Source organism: Sceloporus undulatus, chromosome 4 (assembly GCF_019175285.1).
Source record: "Sceloporus undulatus isolate JIND9_A2432 ecotype Alabama chromosome 4, SceUnd_v1.1, whole genome shotgun sequence".
NCBI classification, from domain to species: Eukaryota; Metazoa; Chordata; class Lepidosauria; order Squamata; family Phrynosomatidae; genus Sceloporus; species Sceloporus undulatus.
This window is the reverse complement of record NC_056525.1, coordinates 182870677-182897070: the sequence shown is the minus strand read 5'-3', so window position 1 is coordinate 182897070 and position 26394 is coordinate 182870677. Positions and strand designations below refer to the sequence as shown.

The window sequence follows — 26394 nt, the reverse complement described above, 5'->3', positions numbered from 1 at the left end:
TTCTTGCATCATATCTGACAATTCTGTCTCTGTCCCTCTAAATGTTATGTTTGGTACAAATACTAGTTTCAAGAATTAAGAAAATGAATTCTAACCATGTATTCTGATTATTTTATCTTACAGTGGGGAAAAAAGAGTGTAGTTCCATTCTATAAAGATTAAACTTTCCCCCTAAAGAATTCAGTAGTAGAGACTCATTTAAATTATGGACCAGTGATGGGGAACCTTCAGTTTCCAGATGTTTCAACCACAACATGCATAAACCCTTGTCACTGACTATGTTGCATGTGGCTGATGGGAGCTATGGGCCAAACATTTGGAGAGCTAGAATGCTTCATTTCTATCTTACAAAATCACTTTATAAAATTTTCAGTGCTAGAAGAATTTCAACAACACATATATTTCCCCTGCCTTGTGCTTTCTTTGGACTACAATAGCGGAAGGGCACACCTACAGAATGCAAAGACAGAAGAGTGTAATAGCTCTTCCTTTCAAGCAAATGTATATGATTATCTAGTCTTCCTACTTCAGTAATCTATTTTAGCTTGCATGTAGTAAAGTTGTGTTTCTCAAACTCTGGATACAATCCAAAACAGCCTAAATTAAATCCCTTGGATAAATGCCATTAAAAAAGCACTAGACAAAGTGATCCTGTGCATATTCACTCTGAATTAAGTCCCTAACCTAAATAGCACACATTTTAGTATGTCTGTTACTGAAAACAACTAGACTATACCTCCTCTCTGAAATAAATCTCACACAGTAAAGAAGGCTTTTACACCCTAAAGGCACTAGATCCCATTGGATTTTGGAAACTAAGTAGGGGCAGCCATGGTTAATACTTGGGTGGGAGACCACCAGTGAATACAAGGTGCTTTAGGTCATATTTCAGAGGAAATAACTAGTAAAAACACTTCTGAGTATCTCTTGCCTTAAAAAAAACTATGAAATCCATGGAGTCACCATAAGTTGGCAGGCAACTTGAAGGCATATGCACATGCAGAGTTAAAAAACATAGATATGAAAGAAGGGCCAGCGTTGCATTGCATTACTGACAGGTATTTTAAATTACTTGCACTCACTTTCATGCCTTTAACAAAATGAATTAGAAGATGAATGTTTGATTGATTATTTAAACTTCTGTAAAGTTAATTTGTTAATTTTAACAACAGAGGACTATTGATAGCATTACAAAGGGATAAGAAACAGAAAAGATGTAAGGAAGGTTGGTTAGAGGTGAAGTATGCAAGTAGAGGGTAAGGCGAATGTGGACTGAGGGTAAGAGAGCAGTGAAAGGAGGTTGAGAAGAGGAGATAGAGAGTAAAGACAAGAGGGAGAAGAAGATGGAATCTAAAAAGGATTGGAGAAGAGGATAGAATTTAAAAGGAAGAAGGACAGAGTGGGATTATATTGAAGATATAGCCTAGGAGGAGCAGGAGGTAATGCTATTGTATGTTACACTTATAGGGATACAAGGATGGGGGTTGTAGTGTATTGGTTGTGGTGCATGTGGTATGATCATTTGTGTAATGTCTATGGAAACGTGCATGTCTTAAATGTTTGTGTAGTTTTTAAGAGTCAATAAAATATATTTCCTTAATTAAAAAAAATGAATTAGTCCATTAGCAGAGCTGGAGAAAACCACATGGTCCTGAAACTTGTTCTTCGTGGGACTGACAGTAACTCTGGTGAAGAGGGGAATTGGGATCAGATAAATGACGTGGGAGAAATGGTTAACCTCCTTTTTCAGTAAAAAAAAAATAGAGAAAGAAGGTTTTAGCACATTTGTTTTCTTTTTGCATCATGTGCTTCCCCCCCATTTTTCAGAAAAGATTCCATAAAAGTAAATGCATGATTTGATATTAACATAATTAATACTGTACTTGCAAGTAGCAGCCAATGAAATAACAGAAAGGCAGGAAAACATGCAACTTAGTAACACTGTGCCCATGTTTTATCTGGGCAAAGTAACACAGTGTTCACAGTACAATTCAAAATATTGTTATGAAAAAATAGGTCCTTTACATTGAATAAAGCCTCCTTTTCCATGTGTCTTAGGCTGGAGATCTAGGGTTAGTTTTGAGAGCAGGGATGGGAATCAAACAGTCCTTCAGATTTTGTTGAACTACAAGTCCCAACACCCCTAGCCACCATAGGTTATGGAGAGGAATCCTAGGAGTTGCAGTTCAATAGAAAGCCACATGATCCCCACCCCTGTACTAGGATAAGTCCCAATGAACTCAATAAAACTGATTATTAAGGATCCTTCCATACTACACAATTATAGCACTATATTTCCACTTTAACTGCCTGAGAGCTCTAGTGTCTCACCAAACTACAAACCCTAATATTCCATAGGATGTAGTTGTGCTAGTTAAAGTGGAATCATAGTGTCCTAACTGTATAATTTGAAAGGTCCCTAAGCATACATACTTAAAGGTCTCCATTGATAGGAATAAGCAGTTTTCCCTGGATGGCACTCTAGTCTTTTATTTCTTTCTCTTATTTCTTTTTACCAGGTGTGCTGTTTAACTTTATATTACATCCAAAATGGCTAAAATGAAATTAACAGATTCCTTTGAAACATGAACAGCAAATGTGTATAGCAGCTCATAGCAGACACATGGTTGGGCCCAAAGCAGCCATCCAAATAGCTGAAGGCTGATAAAAATTTGACAGACTACAAAAATGTAAAAACCAATGAAGCAAGTAAGGAATCCTAATTTCAAAACCTATATTATGGCAACCTAGTTTCTGTTTATTTCTTGTGCAGAAGTCCTTGGAGCTTCTTTCAACCAAACGTCAATTAAATCTAAATTCCAATCCTATCTTCTGACATGCATGCATTCATCCACAACACACATTATACATACTATTTAACATGCATATTAAATATTTCATTTACCAGTGAGCTTCCCTGTTACATCATATCCATGATAGACAAAGGATTATAATCAGGGGATTTCTTTATCTCTTTAATAATCATATTGTATTGTGCGCTCTTCCTTTTTATTGCATGCATTTTTAAAATCTTTATTTCAAAATGAAACAAAATTTTATGTGATTAAAAATATCCATTGTAGGCTAGGCAGGAAGCATCAGAAGCTACTGTGCTTACTTCTCCACTTTCCTTCTGCTTCTTAAATAAGACTGATCCAGTATTTAATAATCTTGTAAATATATTTCTCATTCCTGATATTTATTTAGATTTTTCAAGTTTTCTGTAACATCTAGAAGGTCATTTTGAAGGTCACTGTTAATAATATAAGAAAGGAAAATTCCCATGCTGGCAAGTGGAAATCGAGCCAAGGCAATTGAAATATTGAAAAATATCTCCTGCTGCTGTTTCATTTTAATTAATATGTTGATAACTCTGATGCAGTTATTGATTGTGTAACAGGGTTTGTAGATACCAAATTAAGGTGAAGATGGTTTGAAACAAACAAAGAACTACCATGCAATTCATTGCCCTTGGCCAGTGGGGGGGGGAGCTTTTCTCCAAGGAGATAATGTCCTTTCTTTTCCTTAACACATTTCTAGTTTTGGAGATTAGGTTCCTATAAATTTTAGGTAATTTATTAAACTAGCATTTAGTGCACTGAAAATCACCCATGATTTGAAACACATCTAAAAGCAATTTGTCAGTTTTAAAGATGTATTTTAGACTTAACAGTTTTTAAAACTCTGACCTTACTGTACAGTACTGAGGCACTTATGACTTGAAGACTTTTCTACAGTAGCTGCAATCAAAAATTATTGCTGCAGAACATTAATTTTCTTATCCAATTGCCTCTATAAATTTTGGAGGATTGAGTTAGCAAGTTCTCTTTTCAAATCACAACGTTGTTCCTTTTAAAAATATACATATTTTGCATGGCTTGCCACAGGTTTACCATCTTTTACTGAAAGCACTGTTTGCCTCCCATATTTATTAAAAGTATACATACTGACAAAACAAAATTGCCACTTGTATCACACAAAAAAACCCAAGCTTGTTGTGATCAAATATCACTCCAATTCACTGTGTGTTTTACCAAAATACAGGAGACCCTGTCCTGTTTGGTAAGACCCAGTACATCATTTTTAATGTGTTCTTTAAGATGGTGTTGTATTATTTGCAGTTTTTAAAATCAATGTGCATGTGCATTGGTAACGTGAGCAGGGAAAGTTGCCAAAGAAATGACCGTTGCTTGTAATTATACCTCAAGTTTATGGAACCTACAATATATCAGATATTGTTGGAACCAAAGTTTCTATCAGTTCCCACTAGTATGATCAGGATTATAGAAGTTGCAGTCCAAAATTAGGAAGGTAAGAGATTCCCCACCATCCAGTGCATGCTACAGTTCTGAAATTCATTTTAGACTGTTGCCTAGTTAAAGCAGAATTCAGGAAGACTGAGTGCATAGCAGAGAAAACACACAAAACAATAAAAGGACAACATGGAAGCAATCTACATCTTTCCAGTATATGGAAACTATCCAAACTGTCCAAACATTTCCTGCACTGAAATTAGAATTTGATTAGGAATTGTGTATTCCATAGGGATTCAGATTGCCACAGGAATACATTCATAAACCCTAGTGGTATAGAAGATCTATGCAGCACAAAACCAAGGTGTAAAGAACATATAGCAGAGCTCACATACAAAATTGTATGCAAAGGTAAGTGCAGCACACCTGGAAACCCACCATGTTCAGTGTAGGCCTCGATGTGAAGAAATAACTTCAGGTTTTGAGTTAAAAAACACTAAAATTTCAAACACATGCTGACTACATTTAGTGAACCTTCCAAGAAAAGTGAAAAACAAAAGAAACAAGAATGTGGACATTAAAACACAATCAATTTCTAGGATTCTGAGTAAATAAAAATAAAAAGACCCTGCAATGTGCTATAACTGAAACAGAGAAAATTATTTTAAAGAATATTTTAACTGATACTGACCCTTTAATGACAAATTTACAATGAAAACATGCTCACCATAACTCTGACATGCAGTGTAACGTTTATTCTGCCAACGTCATTTATTATATTTATTCCCTAAAAATAAAAGATAAAAACCGATAAAATAAAACACATTTCCAATCTACCCAGAGTCTCAACAACATAATTAAAATATGACTTTAAAAACAAATTAGATTTTTTTAAAGAAAACCTCAAAATTCATACTAAATACTCATTTCATCCCAAACTGCATTTCCCCCTTTGTTTCATAATTACTTTTGACACTTAGGTAAATGTGAAAAGGAGGCAAGTTGGACATGAAACCCATTTATTCTGAATCTAAAGTTCATCAGCATTTTGGTTACATTGACACAAAGTAGGTGAATTTGAATTCAACCTGAGGTTTCTTCTTTTATCATTTGGAATCAATGACCTTTCTGGTATACAGTATTGGATTAAAACTACTCAGAAGTCTTTGGATGCTAATAGGTGAAGCTGCAACAAAAATAAATAAATATAATAAAATATACAATTTATGGTGTATTCATTGCACATCTATATAAATCTTCGAAAGCTTTCCAAACCTCAGGATTTTGATGCTCTGGTTCTGGGAGACATACTAACAGCAACTGTTGATTACATATCTGATCCTGACAGGCTCAGTGTGAAACTGTTTTACCCTAAATTGAAGCGGAGATGATTTGTTGGACCATTCAAAGAGTCCATACCACTGCATATTCAAGCTCTAATAGTCAAATCCATGAAATAAAGACCAGGAAAGCACCAAAGAACTCCCAGAATAGCAAAATAAATGCCATTGTTTTATGTTCAAATAAGATATTCACAGCTTTCTGGAACAGATTCTGGAAATGTCATATACTGTAAATTCAGAAATTTCAGTCCCTTTCCAAATTGTAACTCAAGCATCAGATTGTGCACTGTCTTTCCCAATTTCAACTAATGTTTCCATTAGATCAGATGTATAGTGCAAGCAGAACAATTCACTGGTTAGTTTAATTGTGAGCTACAAGGTATGTTTGTGCTTGCTTTATCTTATTGATCAGTCTAGCTTTCTTCTTTAGCACAAAAACAGTCAGGAAATGAAAAGGATGATGATGAAAAACACGAGTAACACAAAATAAAATAGTTTCCAATCGTGCAAAATTTGCTTCACTGGATAAAGCACTTCTTAACACAGCAATGTCCAAAGATTTCCCTCCCCCAGAAGATAACAGGATTGAAAATGATGCCATTCTTAATTTCTCTTGGTATTTTTTTAAGGCTATACAAACACAAAGAGAGAAGAGTATCGCAAGAACACTTCATCAGATGTTGATTTCTTCTGGCTTTAGGATAAGCCCCAGACAAGCAGATGTGTGGTCCCAATTAGTGTGTCTCTTCAGAACAAGAACAGAAAGAGAACAAAGGGAGGAAAGTCAATGATCCCAACAATAAAATCCAAAATTGACTTTACAATCACAGGTACAAATTGCTCAGGTTGATAATTTCATTTCTCTTAAAGATCACTGTCATCTAAAACTAATCAGAGCCGAAGGTCTCCCAAGGAACTGTCAAGAGTCAAAGCAAAGAGCGGTATTGAGAAGGCTTCCCATTCTTCTATTATGGCAGTCTGACAGGGTGGCTGGAATTATTGGCAATGTCTAGCCAAGTTCACAGACGGGGAGAAGGAGGGTTCTTGTGTGTTCTTGTTGTTGTTTTTAATGACTGGATCCTGGTTCCAGCTTGCAGATAGGATTTCTCCTTGACCCCCCTTTATAGCGGAAAGACTAAGAAGCCAGAAAATGTTGAGTATTTCCATCCTCCCATGAGGTTTCCTCTTTCCAGTTTGAGATGCACTTTGTCTTCTCTTTCCATAAGGAGCAAGACCCCATTGCTGGCTGCTTCTCTGGTGACATCTTGGTCCCCAGCAAAAGCTGAAATCACCGGGTAGCCGTTCTGCATTAAACTAACCTGCAATGCAAAAGAAAAACAGTATGAGTTATCCTCTAGAGTTTATTACAGCTTCACAATGTAAAACACACATCCTCGTGCCAAATTCAAACCAAAACAGATTAAGTGACTTCTCCAAAATGGGAACCAGTAGATCTCTATCTTTGTAGGCTAATACTTGAATGGAGGTGTCAATATGCCTTATTACCTCCCTCTACCTAGCTCAAGCTGTGCCTTTCTCTTCCCAGCTAGCCCTCTTACAGCAAATCCTGAGCAGGGGTGGAAAGTTAAAGCCTCCACTGAAGTCTATACTGTGATTGTACAGAATGGAGAAAAACACACATGCTAATATGACATTTGGTGCATGAATTCTTTTCTCACTGAGATTCATATCATACTCAGAGACACCAGGCTCTTTATGCAAACAGTTCTGCAACAAAAAACAAAGTACTCCAATGAAAAGTCTCCAGTATCAGTACATACCTGGATAGTTTGTCTGTTATATACTTTTACAACATGGAAACTGAAACTATAAATCCCTTTTCTTGGTGCTACAAATATACTGGAAGCCAGGTCAAAATGGTTGCCAATATTAACTAATACCTGGAAGAAAAGAAGTAAAAGAAAAAGAGAGGAAAGAGAAAAGAGAAAAGAGAAAATCAGGTCATAGCATGCTTACTACAAGTACGGTGGGGAAGGGGAAAGGCAGGGAGAATTCTTGAACAACTTATCAAGCAATGGAAAGCCACTGGCATTTGCTGTACAATTAAAATAGACTGTAGGGGGAATGGGTCAGTTTCCAAAGGTATTTTAAAAGGATCGGCTCAGGCAGTTGATTGATTTACACAGTGGGCACCCAAAAGCATCTTGGAGAGAATGAAAGGAGGAGGATGGCAGCCTGTGTCTTCACAGTGGAGGAGAAAGCATAATAGAGCTTTGCAGAGAGATGCACACAAAAAGAAGTGGGGTGGAGAGACATGAAACAAGTCAGCCTAGGATTTTACATTTTTATGTGACAGTATTAAAACCAATTGTGTCTCATGGGGCTTGCAAGGTAAATGAAATATAAAATAGACTTAGTCATGTCTGATGCGATGGAATGGTGGGAGAAAATTCAAATTTTAAATAAGTAGCATCTTTTATTGTTATTTTTTCTTTTTTTTTTTCAATTTACATTCTTCATTCTTTTTTTTTTCCTCTGGAAGTATCAGAGCTAATTCAATTAGGCTTGAACAAATAAGTAGAGTAGATGCATTTTAACCCACAAGGACTTAGTACATGGATTTAGTAGTAAAAGGAGTGCAATTTGCCAATTATAATGTAGGATGATATCCTAAGCCAAGTTATGAATGTTTCAGAAGCATCTTCTTGAGTAACAAAAACAGAGGAATGGAACGGATCCAGGAAGAAGGGATTAATTTTCCCAGTAATTTGCATGCTCATTCTTACTTCTTGCAACTAAATACAACTAGCACTCTCATAAAGAAATGGGAAAGAGAATAGACATGCTCATAAAACAGGCCTACAAACTGTGCCAAACCACTTATTTGAGATGATGTATCTATAAAAGCAGACCCACAAACTTCTCCAATAAGTGCAGAATGAGACTCCAAACATTCTCCTAATCTGTCTTCTCTGAAAACTGGTTGCAACAATTTGCCTGGAATTTCAATATGATAGATGAGGAGGGAGACAAAGGGCTGCTAATGCTACCAGTCCATAAACACTATGCAGCTATTCCACCCCTCTGTCTTGATGGATTTTCTATGTTAAAAACATGGTGGAAGTAGTAGGAAAATAGAAAAGAGTGACAAATGAAAGATGACGCCATCTGAGCCTAGTGAAGTTCTGTAAAAGAAGCAGGGTGATTTCTCACCTTTCACCCCTCAGCCCCACCTGATGTCCTTTCATAAGAAAGATGTGTGAAGAATGCACTAAAGGCCAGTGGCACAATGCCAACGGAGCCAGGAAATCCAGAGCTCATCTTATGCAGCTTTTCTGAGTCACCTTCAGGGTATCTCCTTTGTTAGAACTGGCATGATATTCATTCTATACGGCAAAGGTATTGGCACAGGCATGAACATGCAAATATAGGCAAATTATAAAGCTGTTCAGTAGCTCTAGCAAGACGTCAGGCTAGACATCACTTGCAAGTTTGTGTATTTCAGAGGTTACTGAAATGTGTAGTTTCAAAATATGTATTTAAGGGAAACTTGTACAAAATAAAAGAAATAAAATATGAAGGACTTATGAGCCCAGAGTCCTTAACATATATCTTTACAGAATAATCCTTTGTCCATCTACTTATAAATATGGCTGTTTGTAATCTCATACCCATATGGTGAGCAGTAATTCCCAATGAACTTTATTAAATTTACTTCTGAATAGAAACATACAGGTGTGCTCCATGCATCTTACTGAATTCAGCTTACTCCCTACAAGTCAAATGTTGGAGTAGATAACTAGATTGTGTCCTTTCCAACCCTTTGTTTCTATGATTCTATATAGGAGTGTAGGTTGAGTCTAATATTACTGAAAGTACCACTTGTATCTCCACATGTGCACATCAACACAAAAGCAAATCTGTATTTCTAAAAAAGCACTTTGAAATTCAAAATATCATGGCATCAAAGAAGCTAGCAAACTTTACAAACAGAATGATGAGATACCATACACAGGGAATAGTGTGTTACCACTGAAAAATGGAAATAAAATACTTTAAAACAAAAACAAACAAAAATCTATTTTGAATGTCTTATTCCTAATAATTTATAATAACAATAATTTTTATAATAACAAAGCAGGTACAAAAATCCATTTTGAATTATTTTTCCTAAAAGTGTCTAATAACAAAGCAGGAACAAAACAGGTTTGGAGAAATAATCCTTTGGTTAGGAACGTCAGGCACAAATAAAATACTTCGTACATTATCTGAGGGCATTATGGGCATTACATTTGTTGCTGTATTTTAACTATATATAAATAATCCCAAGGCAGTGCTTCCTCCAGGGCTGCAATAACACAGCACAGGAATCTCAAAAAGCATGTAGGTTTCCTGAAGCCAGTTAAGAAGGAAAGCCTGAGCTTACAGTGCCTTCGACTGTCCCCAGTCTGCATTTACACCCAAATTCCCTAGATTTCCCAAGTCTGCTTTCTATATGACTGGTTTGTTTTGGCTGACTATATATGGAAAGACAGGAAATCTCTGGGCCATCACTCTCTGGAAATTGGGTGTTGGAATATTTTAGAAAGTGGCACACACATTGACATTGTGTTGTGGAGCTAGGTGGGGCAAGGGATTGCTCAGCAGGAAGCCATGGAACCCCACCACCCCACTTTCCATCAAGATGATGATGAGGATGATGGGTAATGATGAGGATGATATAGCCCCCCAGGATTCCAACTGAGATTAGGCAGTTGATCTTGAGTAGCATTGTCCAGAGATGGACAATGAGGTCAATGATGAAGAAGGATAGGTTTGGGCAGGGCAGAGGGAGAAATCACTAAGTTCTGGAATCTGGGTGAACTGATGGGCTTTGGTGGAAGGGTGGCTGATGCTGAGGGACAGGATGGCAATGAGATGGAGACGAATCCAGGAAGAATCAAGGTGTCGACCATTTAGCCGTCATTGTTACTAAAGAGGACTGGGATGGAAGTCTGAAGCTAAGCAGAGAAAGGGGCAATGAAAGCAGTTAAAGAAGCCAGCCAAGAAATGTAATTCTGATGGGCAAGGGAAGCATGAAGAGGGGAGAAGTGAGCCAAAGAAGGTGGAGGCAAAATGGGTGAGCAAGCAAGGTGTGAGCAAGGTGATCAGATGTTCTCCTTTTTCGGGACCTGTCCTGCATTCCAACCATATGTCCAGGAGGAATTCCAAAATGTCCTCCACTCTGAGCATGACTGAGAAGCATGAATTTATATTGATCAGAGTGTTTTGAGCTTTTCTTTGTGCCTGTCCCCCCTTTTCCTAGCTGTCCTACATTGTACAATGTCTTGTTCTCCTTTGCAGTGAGGACGTCTGGTCGCCCTGGTGCCGTTGGTGGTGCCTTCAAGATGTTTCGTGGGGTTTTCTCGACAAGAGTTGTTCGGAGGAGGTTTGCCATTGGCTTCCCTTGAGGCTGGGAGCATGTGACTCCTGCAGGGTGGGTTTCATGACCAAGCTGGGACTCGAACCCTGGTCTCCAGAGTCACATCATTGTGCCTGGCTCCATGGTCATCAGGTGTCCTCACGGCAAAAGAGGACAAAGCACTGTAAAGTGTAGGACCTTTTCTGGTAGACCTTCCCAGACCAATCCTCCCACTCACTGACGTAGTTTGCCCTTCTTCTCCCCAAATGTAAGCTGCCCCCTTGACCCTTTGGAAAGGCGGTATATAAATAAAATTTATTATCATCATCATCATTATTATTATTTATTAATCCTAGGAAAATATAATGGAGGACAGAGCCAAGGAAAAGCTCAACACACTCAAACCATTACACCTGAAGGAGAAGACAGGAGAGGGTCCTGGGGTAGGAAGGGGTTACCTGAAGAGGGAAAGGAAGAGGACACAGGGCAGGTGTGAAGGGGCGGGGCTTTCTCAGTAGGGGCGTGGCTTGCCCGGTAGAGGGCGTGGCCTGCGCCCTCCCGACCCACCTGGTCGAAGTAGATGGTCATGGTGCGGTTGCTCATCTCGGAGGGTTCGTGGTTGGTGCTACGCGTGGCCGAGAAGGCCACCTTGGCGCTGCCGGAGCGGACGGAGATGCCCAGCGAGGAGGTGATGGCGCCGTCGGCGGATGGGCTGGAGTCGCACACCACCAGGCACTTGCCCTCCAGCACGATCGGCTCCGTGTCGTTCTGCAGCCCCGACGCCGCCCAGGAGGCCGAGGGCAGCAGCAGCAAGAGCAGTAGCAAGGGCAGCAAGGGCAGCAGCCACAGCCCCGACGGAGGCGCCCAAGGAGGAGAAGCCCCCCGCCGCATCTCGACCACCATCACCGCCTCCTCCTCCACTGGGGCTGCCTCGGAGGGTCTTCTCCCCGGTCCCTTGGCTCCTCTCACTGGAAGGAGGCGGGCGGCGCGTCCGGGATGCAGCCTAAAGGAGGAAAGGCCAGGTCAAAGAGAAGCCCCCTCCTCAGCCCAAGAAGGGCAAGGGTCTGGCAGGGACACGGAGAAGCCTCCTGGGGGGCAGAGGATACTTGGCAGCATCGTTAGCCCTGGATGACACAACTCCTGTCCCCATTAACACGTCTGTGGGTGTTTTCTGCCCCCCCCCCCATTGGAGAAATAACCCAGTTTGAGACCACTTGAAGGGCCATGGCTCCGGGCTAGGGAATTATGGGAATGGTCGTTTGGTGGGGCACCTCCGGTCCCAGAATTCCCTAGCCGGGAGCCATGGCACTTCAAGTGGTCTCAGACCGGATCATTTCTCCAGTATGGATGCAGCGGTCACCAGACAAAGCTTTCCAGAGTTCTTCCCGCCCTCCTAAATTGGACCAGATTCCCACATATTTATAGCCCGGTGTGAGTTTGAAGGAACACAAATAAAAAACACAGGTTTCCACATCATGCCACCAAAAAAGAGAGAGAGGGAATAGGGATGGCAAACACCGCTGGGCCCCTCACTAGCGAAGGCAGGCACCAGGCTTCTGAAAAAGCACGTCCACCACCACCAATATATTCTCATATATATATATATATATCAAAAGCCTTGTCCCTATATATATATCTATATCAAAAGCCTTGTCCCTATATATGTTTCTCGCCCTTTGTTTCTCTCACAGTAATATATATAAATACACACACACACACACACATTTCTGTGAGAGAAACGAAGGGCGGTAAACATTAGATAGGGATGTAGGGAGATAGGGAGGGAGGTAGATAGAGGGACCAGGCTTCTGAAAAAGCACGTCCACCACCGGCTATCTATCTATCTATCTATCTATCTATCTATATATATATATGGGCGGTGGTGGACGTGCTTTTCAGAAGCCTGGTTCCTGCCTTCCCTGGGCTTCCTCTCTATCTATCTAATGTATTGGAATTCAAGTCGGGGGGAGAGAAAGGGAGCCTTGGAGGCTTCGACCTCGCCTTCTGCCCAAGCAACCAACCCTCCCAAACACAAACCATCTTTGAGTCTCACTCCCAACTCTTTTGGAGTTGTTTCCTTGCCTCCCTCGGACGCTGGAGCACAAACCTAGCCCCGTTTCATCTCCCCTGGAAGACGCATTGGTAGCCCCTTCTTTAAAAGAAAGCGGCTCCCACCCCATTGCTTTCCTTGCCCCTTCCAGCCTGGAACATAAAGTGGTCACAGCCTTGTGATCCTTGTTGTCAGGAAAGTCCTCCCCCTCCGAAGCGCCTGGCTCCTCTCCCTAGATTTCCCAAGGCTGACCCAATGCCCCCTAAATATCTCCTCCCTCCTCCCCCCCCACCCTAGATTTCCTCAGGAATCTCTGCAAACTCTCTTCTAACTTCGAAGGGAGCCCCCAACCCTTCCTCACTCAGCCAAATCTTGATCCGTCCAGTCCAAGCAAAAGACAAGACAAAACTCTCGGAGGGGACTGGGAGCCTTGAAAGCCCGCCTGCCAGGATCAGGGGCTGCTCTCTTCCAAAGTTGGACCTCGCCAACCCCATCCTTATTTGGACTTCCCTCCCAGACACCTTTCCCCCCCTTCCAAGACCCCTGCCCACAATGGATCGAGGCGAAAGGAGGGGGGGAAAGGAAGCGATCCGGATACCTGGCAAGTCCATCGTGGCTGGGAGGGAATCCGGCTCAGGCGGAGAGGCTGAGGTCCGCGAAGTCGCCTCGCTTTGGAGAGAATGAGCTCGGATTAGGTGGGCAGAAGGAAGACCCGGGAGTCGCCTCCTCGTCCTCCTCGCCCGCCCAGTTGCCAATAATATTCTCCCCCCAAACCCTCCTCCTCCTCCTCTCTTCTCCCTTCTTCTTCTTCCCACCCTCTCTCCCCACATTCACACCCGTCACTGCTTCTCACACCCGAGATCTCCCCCTTGCAACACATACACAAAGACACACACACACACACACACACACACACCCTCCTTTGCCCTGCAGGCACCTTGGCGAGGAGCGAAGCTGATCTTACCCCTTCTTGCCTGCGCTTTTAGGGGAACAGGAGCGACCCTTTGGCCAAACCTGGGAGGCTACAAAGAGGACAGGCGCCTCATCTTCTGCTCCGATGGCCCACCCATCCACCTTTCCCCTTTCCTCCAAGCCCAGGGGTCAGTGGCCAGGGTCCTGTCACGCTTTGGCCACCAGGCAACCTGGCATTCCCCCTTGAAGTTCCCTTTCACAGCTGGGCCAAAGGAGGCAGAGGGCTCCCTTTCAAACCTCGGCAACCAAATGCCTTCTTAACTTTGGGTCCGGCGCCCTCTTTCTCCCCCCTTCCCTCCCATTGGGGGGATGTAGGGGAGGGTTTTTTGGGGGGAGGCTATTTCTAGATGGAGAAAGCAACTTATTTCAAATGTAGGCGGAGCGCGCCATCTAGCGGCCGATGTAGCTCTGCGCAGGGAAGGCGCTCTCCGAGGTACTGAATTAGAAAGGGATGGAGAGACCTTGTGAAGGTGGATTGTTTGGGTTACAAAGGAAGAGCATCGAGAGAGGGATTCCTGGGGGGGGGGGGAGGAATTTCCAGCTCCGTCTTCTGCCTCCCTCCCTCCCTCTCCCTCTCCCTCTTCCCCCTTCTCCCCACTTCCCCCTCTCCCTCCTACAAACCAAAGGAGCTCTGCCTTCTCCCAGATCTTTTTGCAAAACCAAACCTTGCCATGATGATATTTGGCTGCAGTCAAGGTTAGCATCAGTTATTATTGGCTGCAAAAAATGGTTCTCACAGCTCAGGCTTGTGGAGCCCCAGCTGCTGCTGATCTGAGTAGTTAACACCCAGAAACAGACAAAAGAGAGTGTGGGAGATGTGCTAAAGCAGCCTTTACCTCATGAGCACTCTTCTTTTCCTGAGTTAGAGGCATATAAAAACAAGGGCGAAATGCCTGAACTTCTTTTTAGAGACAAGCATCAAGGAAAGGTCTTCCTTATCCGTGACAGGAGTAATCATGAATAAAATATTAATTAGGCATCCAGTTTATTTGGACTCAAATTTTACCGTCAGTGAGCTTCAAGGTTCATTAACAATGCGTGGGGCTTAGCCCTGTCAAAGGGGAAGTGTCGATGACCGGGAGGCCTCTGAGGATGTCAAAAGTTTGTGTTTTCCTTGCCATTAGTTCCAGTCAGATCCCACAATTCGGGAATGGGTTATTGAAGCGACATGTGTGGCATCTAAAGCACAGCCTTCTGAAACCCTGGCATCTTTCTTTCATGAAGGTTGTTAAGTCTGTGCACGGAACAGGGAATTCTCTCCTTTCCAAACTGATATTTGCAGTGTCACATAAAACGTGCAACTGGGAGACTGTGGAGATACTCAAAAGAGAGATGTCTCAACTCTAATCAGTGCAGGTCTCTATAAAGCTCTCACAGGTCTAATGTGCACTGCAGAATTAATGTAGTTTGGCTCTGCTTTAACTCCCATGGCTCAATGCTATGGAATGATGGGATTTGTAGTTTTGTGAGATGTTTAGCTTCTCAGTCAGAGGCCTCTGGTGCCACAACAAACTACAAACCTCAGGATTCCATAACATTAAGCCCTGGCAGTTACAGTGATGTCAAATTGGCTCATTTCTGCAGCGCTGATTAGACCATAGTCACAACAATGCATATTATAATTACATAAAATCCATGGATAAAGGGAGCTTAAAATGGAACGCAATAACTGCCTGTGTCCAGTAGCTTACCTGCTCACTCTGGATAGTATGCTAAGATGGTTGGTCTCTAGAGACAGAAACCATCTGATCTTCGCATGCCCCCTGTGCTTTCTCTCTGAGTAACATACAGGTGGGAATAGGGTACAACTACTCCAGTTTACTGCATCAGTTAAGGAAAAGGGTGCGGCAAAAATGTTGGTGGCTGTACCAAAGAGCTGGCACTTTTTACTTATTCCGTTGTTCTATGTAGAGGGTGAAACTCAATATAGATTTTTTTTAAGCAGAATTACCCAGAGAGGTGTAAGGGGCAGAATGTTGCAGTGGGAGAAGACAGATGAGCAGCTGGAGAGAATGTCAACCATCCCTTGCAAACAGCTGAATAGTTATGCAAAGGCAGGGAAAGCCATTGGGTTAGAGGGCTAACCACAAGGCATTGCTATTTCTTATCAAGAGGATGTTGACTTATAGTGACCCTATGGAGTTTATCACATAAGAAATTTGAACTAAAATCCATAGCAAATCCTAAAGGAAGGGGAAGCAGAGTCAATTCAAATCCAAGGCAATTCACATGATTAATCATGTCACATGATGCGCAAAATTGTGGTCATTCCTGAGGCAAAACAAAACAAGTGCAAAATAAATTATCACATCAGTACATACCATGCGGAGTCACCAATTCGAATTGGCACCCTTGCGCATGCTCAGTGGGGGTCTGAATGCATCATGAACCTTTGCACTTCCGGGTTGAAGAAGGGGGGCCACTTCCTGGTTCAGTTTCATGTGAATACTACTCTCGTGTGAATGATTGCTTCACATTTCTTCCTCCCTTCTATTTTCCCATCCCTGGCAGCAAATCCAAACAGGTCCTTCATGTCAGAGCCTCCATCCATTTCAGCCACTTCTACATCTATCCTCTGTGTCAGAGCCCATCTATTTATTATTATTATTAATAATAATTAAAAAATTCTTTCACTGCAAAATAATCAGTGTAGAAGCTGCAGCTTTACTTGGAAGTAAATCCTTTGGATCTGAAGGAGACCCATTTTAGAGGAATGCAGAAATAATCCAGTTTCCCTTATTCTCCATGCTCCCTAAAGTACCACCTCCCTGAATCCAATCCACTCTCCTTCCCTTTGTAACAGTTGCCTTCTCTTAGGTTGCATCCCCACTGGGGATATAATCCGATTTGACTCTACTTTAACTGTCTTCGCTCAATGCTATGGAATTCTGGGAACTGTAGTGTTGTGAGACATTGAACCTTCTCTGCCAGAGTGCTCTGGTGCCTCAGCAAACTAATAAATAATAATAATAATAATAATTATTATTATTATTATTATTATTATTATTATTATTATTATTTTGCAATGCCTTGTTCTCCTTTGGGTACCCTGCCTCCAGACTTGAAGAGAGGCAGCAAAGAAATTATTATTATTATTATTATTATTATTATAGAAATATTATGCAGCCTCCATTCTTGAAGGAGTACCGGAAGCAAATGCAGCACTGCATCATAGGAAATTTGCCACCTTGGAGGTTTGGGGTGTGTGTACCAGGACAGAAGCAAAGTTGCATTCCACACCTGACCAATTCGGATTGAAATCGAAGTAGGCTTGGAAACAATTTTTGTGAATTCGCTTGTTACAGAATTCCCCAAAATCAGAAAAAGAATACCAGTAAGGGTGACCAACTTTCTGCATTCCAGAGAGAGAGGTGAAGTGGGATAGCAGAAGTATCTCCTTCCCTTCCTCCCTCTCTTAAGTAGTGCTATGTCCTCAGTCCTTTCCTCTTACCCTGAAGCTCAAGAGAAAAGAGATAGGATCAAGCATCGCCCTTCCTTACTTTAGTTGCATATCTCCACTTCAGAAACATCAAAATTCAGAGGAGAAAGCACTGTGTCTTGGAGATCCTGGGACTTCTGGCTGGGGAAGGTTCTCTCTCCATGATCCTTTTTGCCTCTGCTGAAGGGGATAGGGGAAGGGACAAAAGAATGCCTGCCTCTTCTCACCTCATTAACTGGCTGCTTTTCTTTCAAAACTGAAGTGCTGTTCAGCATCTTTCTTTTCTAATACATGCTCAGTGTCTTGTCTGGTGAGGCCTTGAGTCCTTTTCCATTAAGTTCTTAGTGATTATTTGTTCTGCTTCCTCATTTTTCATGGACATCAGGGATTATTACAAAACTAAATCACTTTCTCAAGTAAGTAGAAGTATAAAGTATTAATCATTTCACTAAAGAGAGGGAACAGTGTGTACCCACTGAATGCAACTTGGGGTTTTTCCCAGTGAGATATTTATTCTGCAAGTGCACTCCCTTATTCAGAGGATTTTATGGGGACATCTTCATTTTGTAGCCATCCTCTGCTTTCCTTTCACTTTTTCCATATTCTTTCTCACCAGAAAAAAAGTCTGTTGAGACATAAAAGAAGAGCTGTACCCTGCCTTTGGATTGGTAATCGTAGGTGCCCTCAGTCTGGAAGATACACTTGGTGTGCTTTGAACTAAGAAATACAATAAAATTGGTACATTTAAATCTATGTGGAGCTTTTTAAAAACAGAGTGGGAGAAATGACAGTATTGTACTTACTCTAATCATCTTTATTAGTGTAGAATAGACATACTAAAATATATTTATATATATTACATCTTGTTCTAGAACAGTCTTTTCCAGTCAAGTGACCTCAGATAGTTTGGATTTCAATTTCCATCATCATAATTGGATATGCTGGCTAGGGATAATAGGAATTGTAGTCTGACACAGCTTAAAACAAATGTTTGGAGAATATCTCACTCTCAAGGCCCTTAGGAAGGAGCGTACTACTTCAGTGTCCCATGAATTAAAATGTCCAAGCAGAGTTATACCCTTCTTTAAAAGGCTGCCTAGAAATGGCTGGCCTAACACAATCATTCTAATTGAATTTAACACGTTGCCACTTCATTCCCTAACAGAAATAAAAGAAAAGGAGCAAGCTTGCCTCACTGAACCATAGGATGGTATCTTCAATCCAAATTTCATCACAAATAAAAGTGCAGAGAAAAGTGAGGGAAATGGAGGAAGGGTAAGTAGAAAAAGAATTGTCTTTAAGGTCACTCAACTTGAACTTTCACGGCACATCTTCAAATTCAAGACTGAAATGACAACTTGGCACAGCAGAATTTCAATAATAATTCTGGATCATATTCCATATATTGGATGAAAAGTGGTACAATGGCTGGATGTATATCTCTATAAACTTAGAGAAGCTACACTTGACACAGTAGACACAGTCATAGAAACTAGAGTTTTAAGATAATTCTTGTGAGTGGCTGATCTGGGAATTGGTGAAAAATCACATCACTAACCAGAAGAAGAAAGAGCAGAGAAGACTTTAAAAATATGTCCCAGAGTCCATTTCTTTAATTCTACTTCACCATATGCTCTGCACAGGCCGTCTTCATAAAATGTAACACCAATGAGTTATAAAACATTGCTTATTCTTGGGGAAAACTGATGAGGGATCTACAGCAGGGAACCATTACAAGGCATTTACTACTTAGGCATGTTTCTTTAAGTGGCAAAGTTCTGCAGTAAAACTGAGTCAGAGTCAAATATAAAAGAAAATGGTCCTTTACCAGTAGATCCTTTGGATGAATAACTTCATTGCACCAAACTATTTTATATTTTACTGTTATTGGTTTTTCAGTATACTGGACAGCAAACAGTGGTATATTATAGGCTTTTACTTAACATCTAATAGTAAAGAGAGAGAGAGAGAGAGAGAGATGTAGTAAGGTAGAAGCCACTATAGTAAAGTATTGTAGATTCCAACTTTATTTTGTTGAATTTAAGAATATGTGTGGTAAATGCAAGCATTGGTGACATACGTAGTCATAAATTGTACTGTGAATGCAGAGAGAATTTTGTGAGCAATGTGCAATGGTCATATTTAGCTGATGGCAGCATAAGCAGAATTCTTCATTGCACATGTGGTAGCACATTAAAGCTCACAGAATATCATGCAAATACGCATCACACATTGCCATTTCACAATGAGATGTCAGTCATTGGCACTGTCCATTTATCCACACACATTGTACCCGACTGGTATTAAGTGTAGAGGTTGCTTAAAAAAAGCATAACGTAATTCCACTAGGAGATAGATATTTATGTTACATGCAGTGAAATGAGAGCTCAGACAGGGTGCATCCTGCAGTTTGATACTACTTTAATTGTCATGGTTCCATCCTACAGAAATCTGGGATTTGTAATTTGTGAGGCACCAACACTCTTTGACAGAGAAGGCTAAAGACTTGAAAAATTGCAAATCCCAGGGTTTCATAGGATGGAGCTACATCATTTAAAGTGGTATCAAACTGCATTATTTCTGAAGTGCAGATGCACCCACAGCATCATTTTGCCTACTAATAATCCTTGAAATACACATGTCCTCCTCCTGCAAAGGAGCCATAATCACCAGAAGGGATCATTATATAAAATGAGATACTTTGGCAACTTTCAGGCAAGTCAGCCTACAGTCCATAGTGACTGTTACCAAAATTATTTAAACCATTGCAGATGGGGGTATCAGTTTGGGCTACATATCAGAAGAGGATCAAAAAATGTTGGTAAATTTCTAACCCTAGAACACCCATGTTTATGTATCACTAAAAATACATGAAGGGCTAATTCCCCCTCCAGTTTAGAAACACTTGCTCAATATGTGGACCAGTTTTATTAAGGTTTGTATCCAAATACTGTCTTATACATGGGATTCTTCAGATTTCATTAATAAAATAACACTTGTGATGTTAGAGTAGGGAGATTATCTAGTTACTGGGGATGTGAACTCTTTTTGCACCAGTATACAAGAAAAGGAGGTTTTAACCATCATATAACAAACTTTAGACAAGGGAGAAGTGAGACATCTTCTCTCTCACTTCTGACCCCCTCTGACTGAATTAGCTTTGACCAAAAATAACTTTGAGGACAATTTTTATTGGTAGATAAAAGGAGCATCCATAGCATGCCCTATGGCCCTAGAGGCAGACATTTTATACATGGAGAGGTTTTAAAGTCAGATCACCTGTCCTGAAAGTGCACTCAAAAAACAATAGATATTTTGGGTCAGATTTTTAGATGCTTTTAAATACATATTTGTATAGAGAGAACAACTATTCTCATGGACTTCCATAAGTGGATAAACTCTAGGAACACCAATTTAAAATTTGATGTAGAATCAACAACTGAGAAATTAATTTTTTTGGATGTAAAAATAAAAAAAGGCAGGGGATCACCTCACAACCTTCCTATATAGAAAACCAACAGATGCCAACACTAATTTAAGATTTGACAGCCGACATTTCAGATCATTTACATGTAATCACTCTCATGGGCAATTCCTTAGATTAAAACAGAACAGTTCCAATGAAAGTGATTTCAAAAAAAGAAACCTGTAGATTAATCAATAGATTTATTGACAGAGTATCCACATGATGTGGAGGTTCATAAGGCATCCAAAAATCACACTCTGAACTACTAAAAAAACCCCAAGATAGACCACGGTCCAACTGTCTCAACTGCACTCTCTTTCAATCACATAATCAGCAACATTTTACAGGGTTGTATCATAAAGCACTGACACATAATCTAACACATAGGAGGTTGTCAAAAGGAGCCCCAGGTTGTAAAAAACAAACAAATAAAAACCTCATTTAGAAGAACCAGAAACAAAACAAAAGCAAAAATCCATAAATATTCTGATGGGTGCAGCCAGACTCACAGGACACCATCCCAGTGGCCTCTGTCTATGGCTATTTTAAATGTACTTCCAAAATGACTGAATTTACAAAGCATATTAACAAACAAATGTACACTTTGGCCACTTTTATCATTTGCAATAGCAGTTTTGTCATCTATGCTGTACAATGCCATTTTAATTTTAGTTTTATATTCATATTTACACTTTTATGTAGACTCTGAAGAAGGAAATATATACTGACTGAAACCTGTTGGGCTTTTTCGAAAGTAAAAAAGCGATCCATAGAGCACTTGGAAACTTGTATCCCTCCCCACCCCGTTTATTCCATTGGGTGCTCTCCAGATTTTGTCTCTTCTTCATAGTGTCATTTTGCCTGCTAATGGTCCATATGAGATAACAGCCTCTCCAACAGAAAATCTTTTAATCAATATGTTCTTTGTTCTCCTATCTTCCCCCCGCCAAGGATCCATACCCTGCAGGAAGTCTCTTAAATGAATCATTATAATTATTTAGAGAACAAGAACAAACTATCTTTAATCAGCAGAACTCCTATGATCAGGCACCCTGTTAAGGCTAGATTCCCAATCATGGGAGATTTGTAATAGCATTTAGCAAAATACTGTTACAAAGACCTCTGCAAAACTTCAAGCTCAGCACAGAAAAATCTCTGCTGTTGTGGACTGTTCGCTATATTCAGGAGTAGAGCATACATGGGTAGCCATGACCCTGCAATACATTTAGACCTCCATGGATTCAGACAAATGCCTAAATAGTACATATGGATTTAAGAGGTGAGCTGAGAAAAGTTATGCTTAGAGACTAGCAAGCTCACAGTCTCCCATCCAAGCAGATACCAACAAAAACAAGAGACATAGGGTAGAAAGTTAGAAAGGCAGCTCAAGTCAGAATACATTACTGAGCAGAGCTTTCCTTAACTTGTGATTTCCAGGTGGACCTGACTGAAGTGTGTAGCTTCAAATTCTGGCATCTGAGAAGCATTCTTGATAAAGCCACTGACTGGCTGTTTCCAGGCCCATAAAAAGCCACAAGGGGTGAGAAAAAGATGTTATGTCAGAGGAGAAAATGGCACCTCTGTTCCCTTATGCTCTGGTGCAACCCACAAATCTTGGGGCAACCCACAAATCTACCCCATGTAAGTCTGGGACTTGTTGCATGTTACTAGTTAAAAGTGATTAACCCATGTCCCTCTAATAACTCTGGCTCATCCATATATATCTTATCTGGATTTAGCTGTTTACAATCTGAAACTGATTTATAACTTTCCTCATGATGTTTTCTGGAGAAGATGCTGACTATTTGAAAAAGAAAGTGTTTTTTATCAATTAGCATTAAGGGGTGCAAATTGTTAAAGGAACTTTATGACCATAGAATTTTTATGTGAATAGGCATGAGCACAGAAATAGTGACTCATCTGATAATTACTGCTTGAATCTCATTTGGATGTTCCTGAAAGAAACCCTATGACTTTACTCTGTGACTGATATACAGCATTTTCCAGCATAACTACAGCTCTGCCAACACAGGTATATCCACCCTTCAAAATACTCATAAAACCTATAAAATTCATTCATATATAGTAGCAATTATGTCAATGCTTATTTATGTATGAATATAATAAAACATTATATATAACATATACCAATTGATCTCTGTGTGAGGAGGAAATATAAATAATTTTAAAATGCTTTGGAATAAGAAGTAATGTGAGGACATATCCACTATTCCCTACAGTGTGAAGATGTTTTGCAAAACTGTATGAGTGATTTATGATTATTTTAAATACATTGTTTATTTTGTAATGGTTGGAAATGAATTTAGTTATTTCTCTTTTTGTGTAAAATCATTAGGTTTTGGTTTGATATATTTTGCTATTGTATATTTTCCATCTCCCTTTTCCTTGTGTAAAGTGTCCTTATATATTTAGCCCTCCATATTCATGAATTCTGCACCCACAGATTCAACCACCCACAGCTTGAAAATATTTAAAAAATAATAATTCCAGAAAGAAAAGACTGATTTTGCTACTGCATATAAGGGGCACCATTTTACTATATCATTGTATATCCTGGGACTTGAGCATCCACGGATTTTGGTATCCACTGGTGGGGGGGGATTGTCGTGAAATCAAGCAGATACCAAGAGCCCACTATAGATTGTATGCCTGAGGTGTCAAAATAAAAATTTGTAAGCCACTCTGGAAAGTGAAAGAAAGAAAGAAGATAGAAAGAAAGAAAAAAGAAAGAGGGAGGGGGGAGGGAGGGAGGGGAGGGAGGGTATTGTATATATGGTATCCTGGGAGAGGATATCGTTAGTTACTTGAAACATGAGCCCCTTTACAAAACACAATGCACTGATGTTTGCTTTACCTGTTTTGCTTCTTCCACCCTATGGCATCTTGGTATCTGCAGTATTCGTGTGGGGGGGTGGGGTGGGGAGGGGGACTATGTAGAATTGTTAGCTAGAGAACTCTAATCCCTCCCTAAGTAGAGACCCATGGATTCCACAGGATATAGTCATGGCAGTTAAAATGGAGTCATTGCATTGTACAGTTGGCTCCTCTTATTCACTGACTTTTTTATAAACGGATTCAAGAATCCACGGTTTGAAAATGTTCAAAAAAGTATAAATTTCAAATATAAAACCTTGATTTTCCATTGTTTATAAGGGACACCATTTTGCTATGTCATTATATTTAATGGGGCTTGAGCATCTACGGATTTTGTTATCCACGGGGAATCTTGGAACCAAATCCCAGCGTATAACAAGGGTCCACTGAATTACTGTAGAGTGAAAAAGCCCCATATCAGGCAGCACCACACAGTGCAACTGTTTGTTTCAGCTTCCATTTGCATTTTTAGTCTAAAGCACCCTGGAAAGGTCTTTTGAAATATATTTTATTGTTTCACCCAGTTTAAAAAGTGATTAGCATTTTCTGCCAAAGCAGCATTTCCTGCCAATGACCAATAGAAAATACTTGTTTTGTTATAGAGGTGTGAGACAGACGAGAAGAAAGAGACGGCCAGAGGCCGTCCCTTTCTTCTGCAGATCTTTGCTGTAGCAACCGCATGGCTGCAGCAACAATTTGGCTCATCCTTAAGTCACCAGGCTGCACCCTGTGTGGATGGGGCCACAGCCTTATGATGTGACAGTGCCAATATAAGGGCTTGGCGAATGTGGACGCTGAGCCACGCTGCGCTCTTATATCGCTGCCGCCATGCCACTTCATGCCAGGATGTACCAATATATATATTCACCTTTGCAGGCTCATACAGTTAAAAAAAGCACACACATGTACTCATGTATATTTTTTTTAAAAAAAGAACCATGAAGAGAGCAGAATTCATTACCATTGCCACTGAATACCCATCTCCTTTTGGTTTCTGCTTCTACAGAAATGCTGGCTCTTGAATCACAAAATGCTCAGTCCATTTGTTCTATGCTATTATCCACTATTACTTTGGGAAGTAAATTCTCTACCATTATTCTAAGTCTGCTGGACAAGAGAAAATGTAGTATTAGGTATTCTGAAGGGAAAGTTGCAAAAGCAGCCAAACAATTAAGTGATGCTGTGTTCAGAACACGAAGCTATATCAGTACTTGTTAAAATATTCTAATCTAAAACACATTGCAGAGAAGGTAATGTACTCAACAGTGTTGTTATGTTAATTCTTGGCAGTTCTCTGCTGTCTGCCAGTTGCAAAACTACTCCTCATTTACTGTAAATCAATAATTTATTTGCTCATAATAGGTGAAAAAATGGAAGCAGAAATATATTTTTGTTAAGTCATCACATAAATTTATATGCAAAATGAAGGCAGAGAACAGTGAGATTGCTTCAAGTTTGTTTTAAGCTGTTTTTGTCTGGTGAAGTTGGAAGATTCAGTTTAGGTGTCAAAACCAACATTTCACTGCAACAGATCAAATGTGTAACTGAATATCACTCATCAATATATTTTTCTATTTACTTCAGACTTGCTGGCTGATTTTTTAAAAAAAACTGTATCGATTGCTATAAATACAGTTCTCACAAAATAGTGTTTCAAAATCCGAAATTCCAAAGGTCTGAACAGATTGCCATACCAGGCTCTGTTCAGTTTAGAAACACATGACCAGTTTATCTTTGGATCAATACTTGGAACAGAGCCTGAGAAAGTCCCAAGGGATTCTAAAAGCTGTAGTTCAACAAAGAACCTTTCTCAAACTTTGGCAATGGAAATCAGGGAAGTGTGATCTTGTACCCTTCTGATTTCATTGATTCTAAGAGCAATAGTTAGATTAAAAGAAATATATATCAGTCCAATAGCCCATGCATTGCAAAACTGCTGATATACAATAAATTTGTTTTGCCCCATTTGTCAGAAGTAAATGACTGACCTATGAAAAGGCTCTAAGGGCAGGGCTGAAAAATAGGTCAATGGACTTGGCACAGAAGTACTCACACAATTCTGTGGCACTCAGTACCACCGCCCACAGTCTAGATTACTAATCCTAGAATATTCCCAACATCTATATTATGTGTTGACTTTAAGTTCAGATAGTCATATGTGTTGAAACTGGATGGATCCTGGTCTCCTCCCATGCTAACCGCTTATAGCATTATGATTCCATTTTAACTGTCATGGCAACATCCTATGGAACTTGAGGTTAGTAATTTAGTGTAACAAAAGAGCATTTTGGCTGATAATTCTAAATATTCCTCCCTGAACTACAAATCCTATTATTCCATAGGGTGTTACCATGACTGTTAAAATGGAATCGTAGCATTATAATTATGTAGTATGAAAAGGCCTCTGGTTTAATGATCTGTTCAAACCTAGAATATTCTTCCAGCTAGTAAATCACAGTAGATGTGCCATTCAAACTACAATAAGTATTATTTAAAATCAACACACACAGCAATTATTCTGGCATGTTTAGCCTGCCTACAAGGCTGGAAAGCCTTAGCATACAGTGAGGCCTCAGAATCTGCTGGGATTTGGTTCCAGGACCTGCCATAAATA

The 26394-nt window shown here is 40.2% G+C and overlaps 1 protein-coding gene across 2 annotated transcripts; it reads right to left on the bottom strand.

Annotated features, from left to right (window-relative positions):
• Nucleotides 1-5255: 5255 nt before the first annotated feature.
• On the bottom strand, nt 5256-14217 carry CBLN2 (cerebellin 2 precursor). Of its 2 annotated transcripts, XM_042463981.1 has the most exons (5): nt 13973-14217; nt 13607-13677; nt 11526-11961; nt 7378-7497; nt 5256-6915 (listed from the first exon to the last, which is right to left on the bottom strand). In XM_042463981.1, exons 3-5 carry the CDS (start codon nt 11859-11861, stop codon nt 6718-6720), a joined length of 654 nt encoding a protein of 217 aa, XP_042319915.1. In that variant the 5' UTR covers nt 11862-11961; nt 13607-13677; nt 13973-14217; the 3' UTR covers nt 5256-6717. The 2 variants fall into 2 exon arrangements, with proteins under 2 accessions (XP_042319915.1, XP_042319916.1); XM_042463982.1 differs by lacking the exon at nt 7378-7497.
• Between the last annotated feature and the right edge of the window lie 12177 nt (nt 14218-26394).

Excerpts from the sequence above, each read along its gene's own strand:
- CBLN2 (XM_042463981.1), bottom strand. The coding sequence starts at position 11,861 with ATGGTGGTCGAGATGCGGCGGGGGGCTTCTCCTCCTTGGGCGCCTCCG. Across the intron at positions 7,498-11,525 it reads TGACCATCTACTTCGACCAG|GTATTAGTTAATATTGGCAA; the intron begins GTGGGTCGGGAG and ends CTTTTCTTCCAG. Across the intron at positions 6,916-7,377 it reads ATAACAGACAAACTATCCAG|GTTAGTTTAATGCAGAACGG; the intron begins GTATGTACTGAT and ends TTTGCATTGCAG.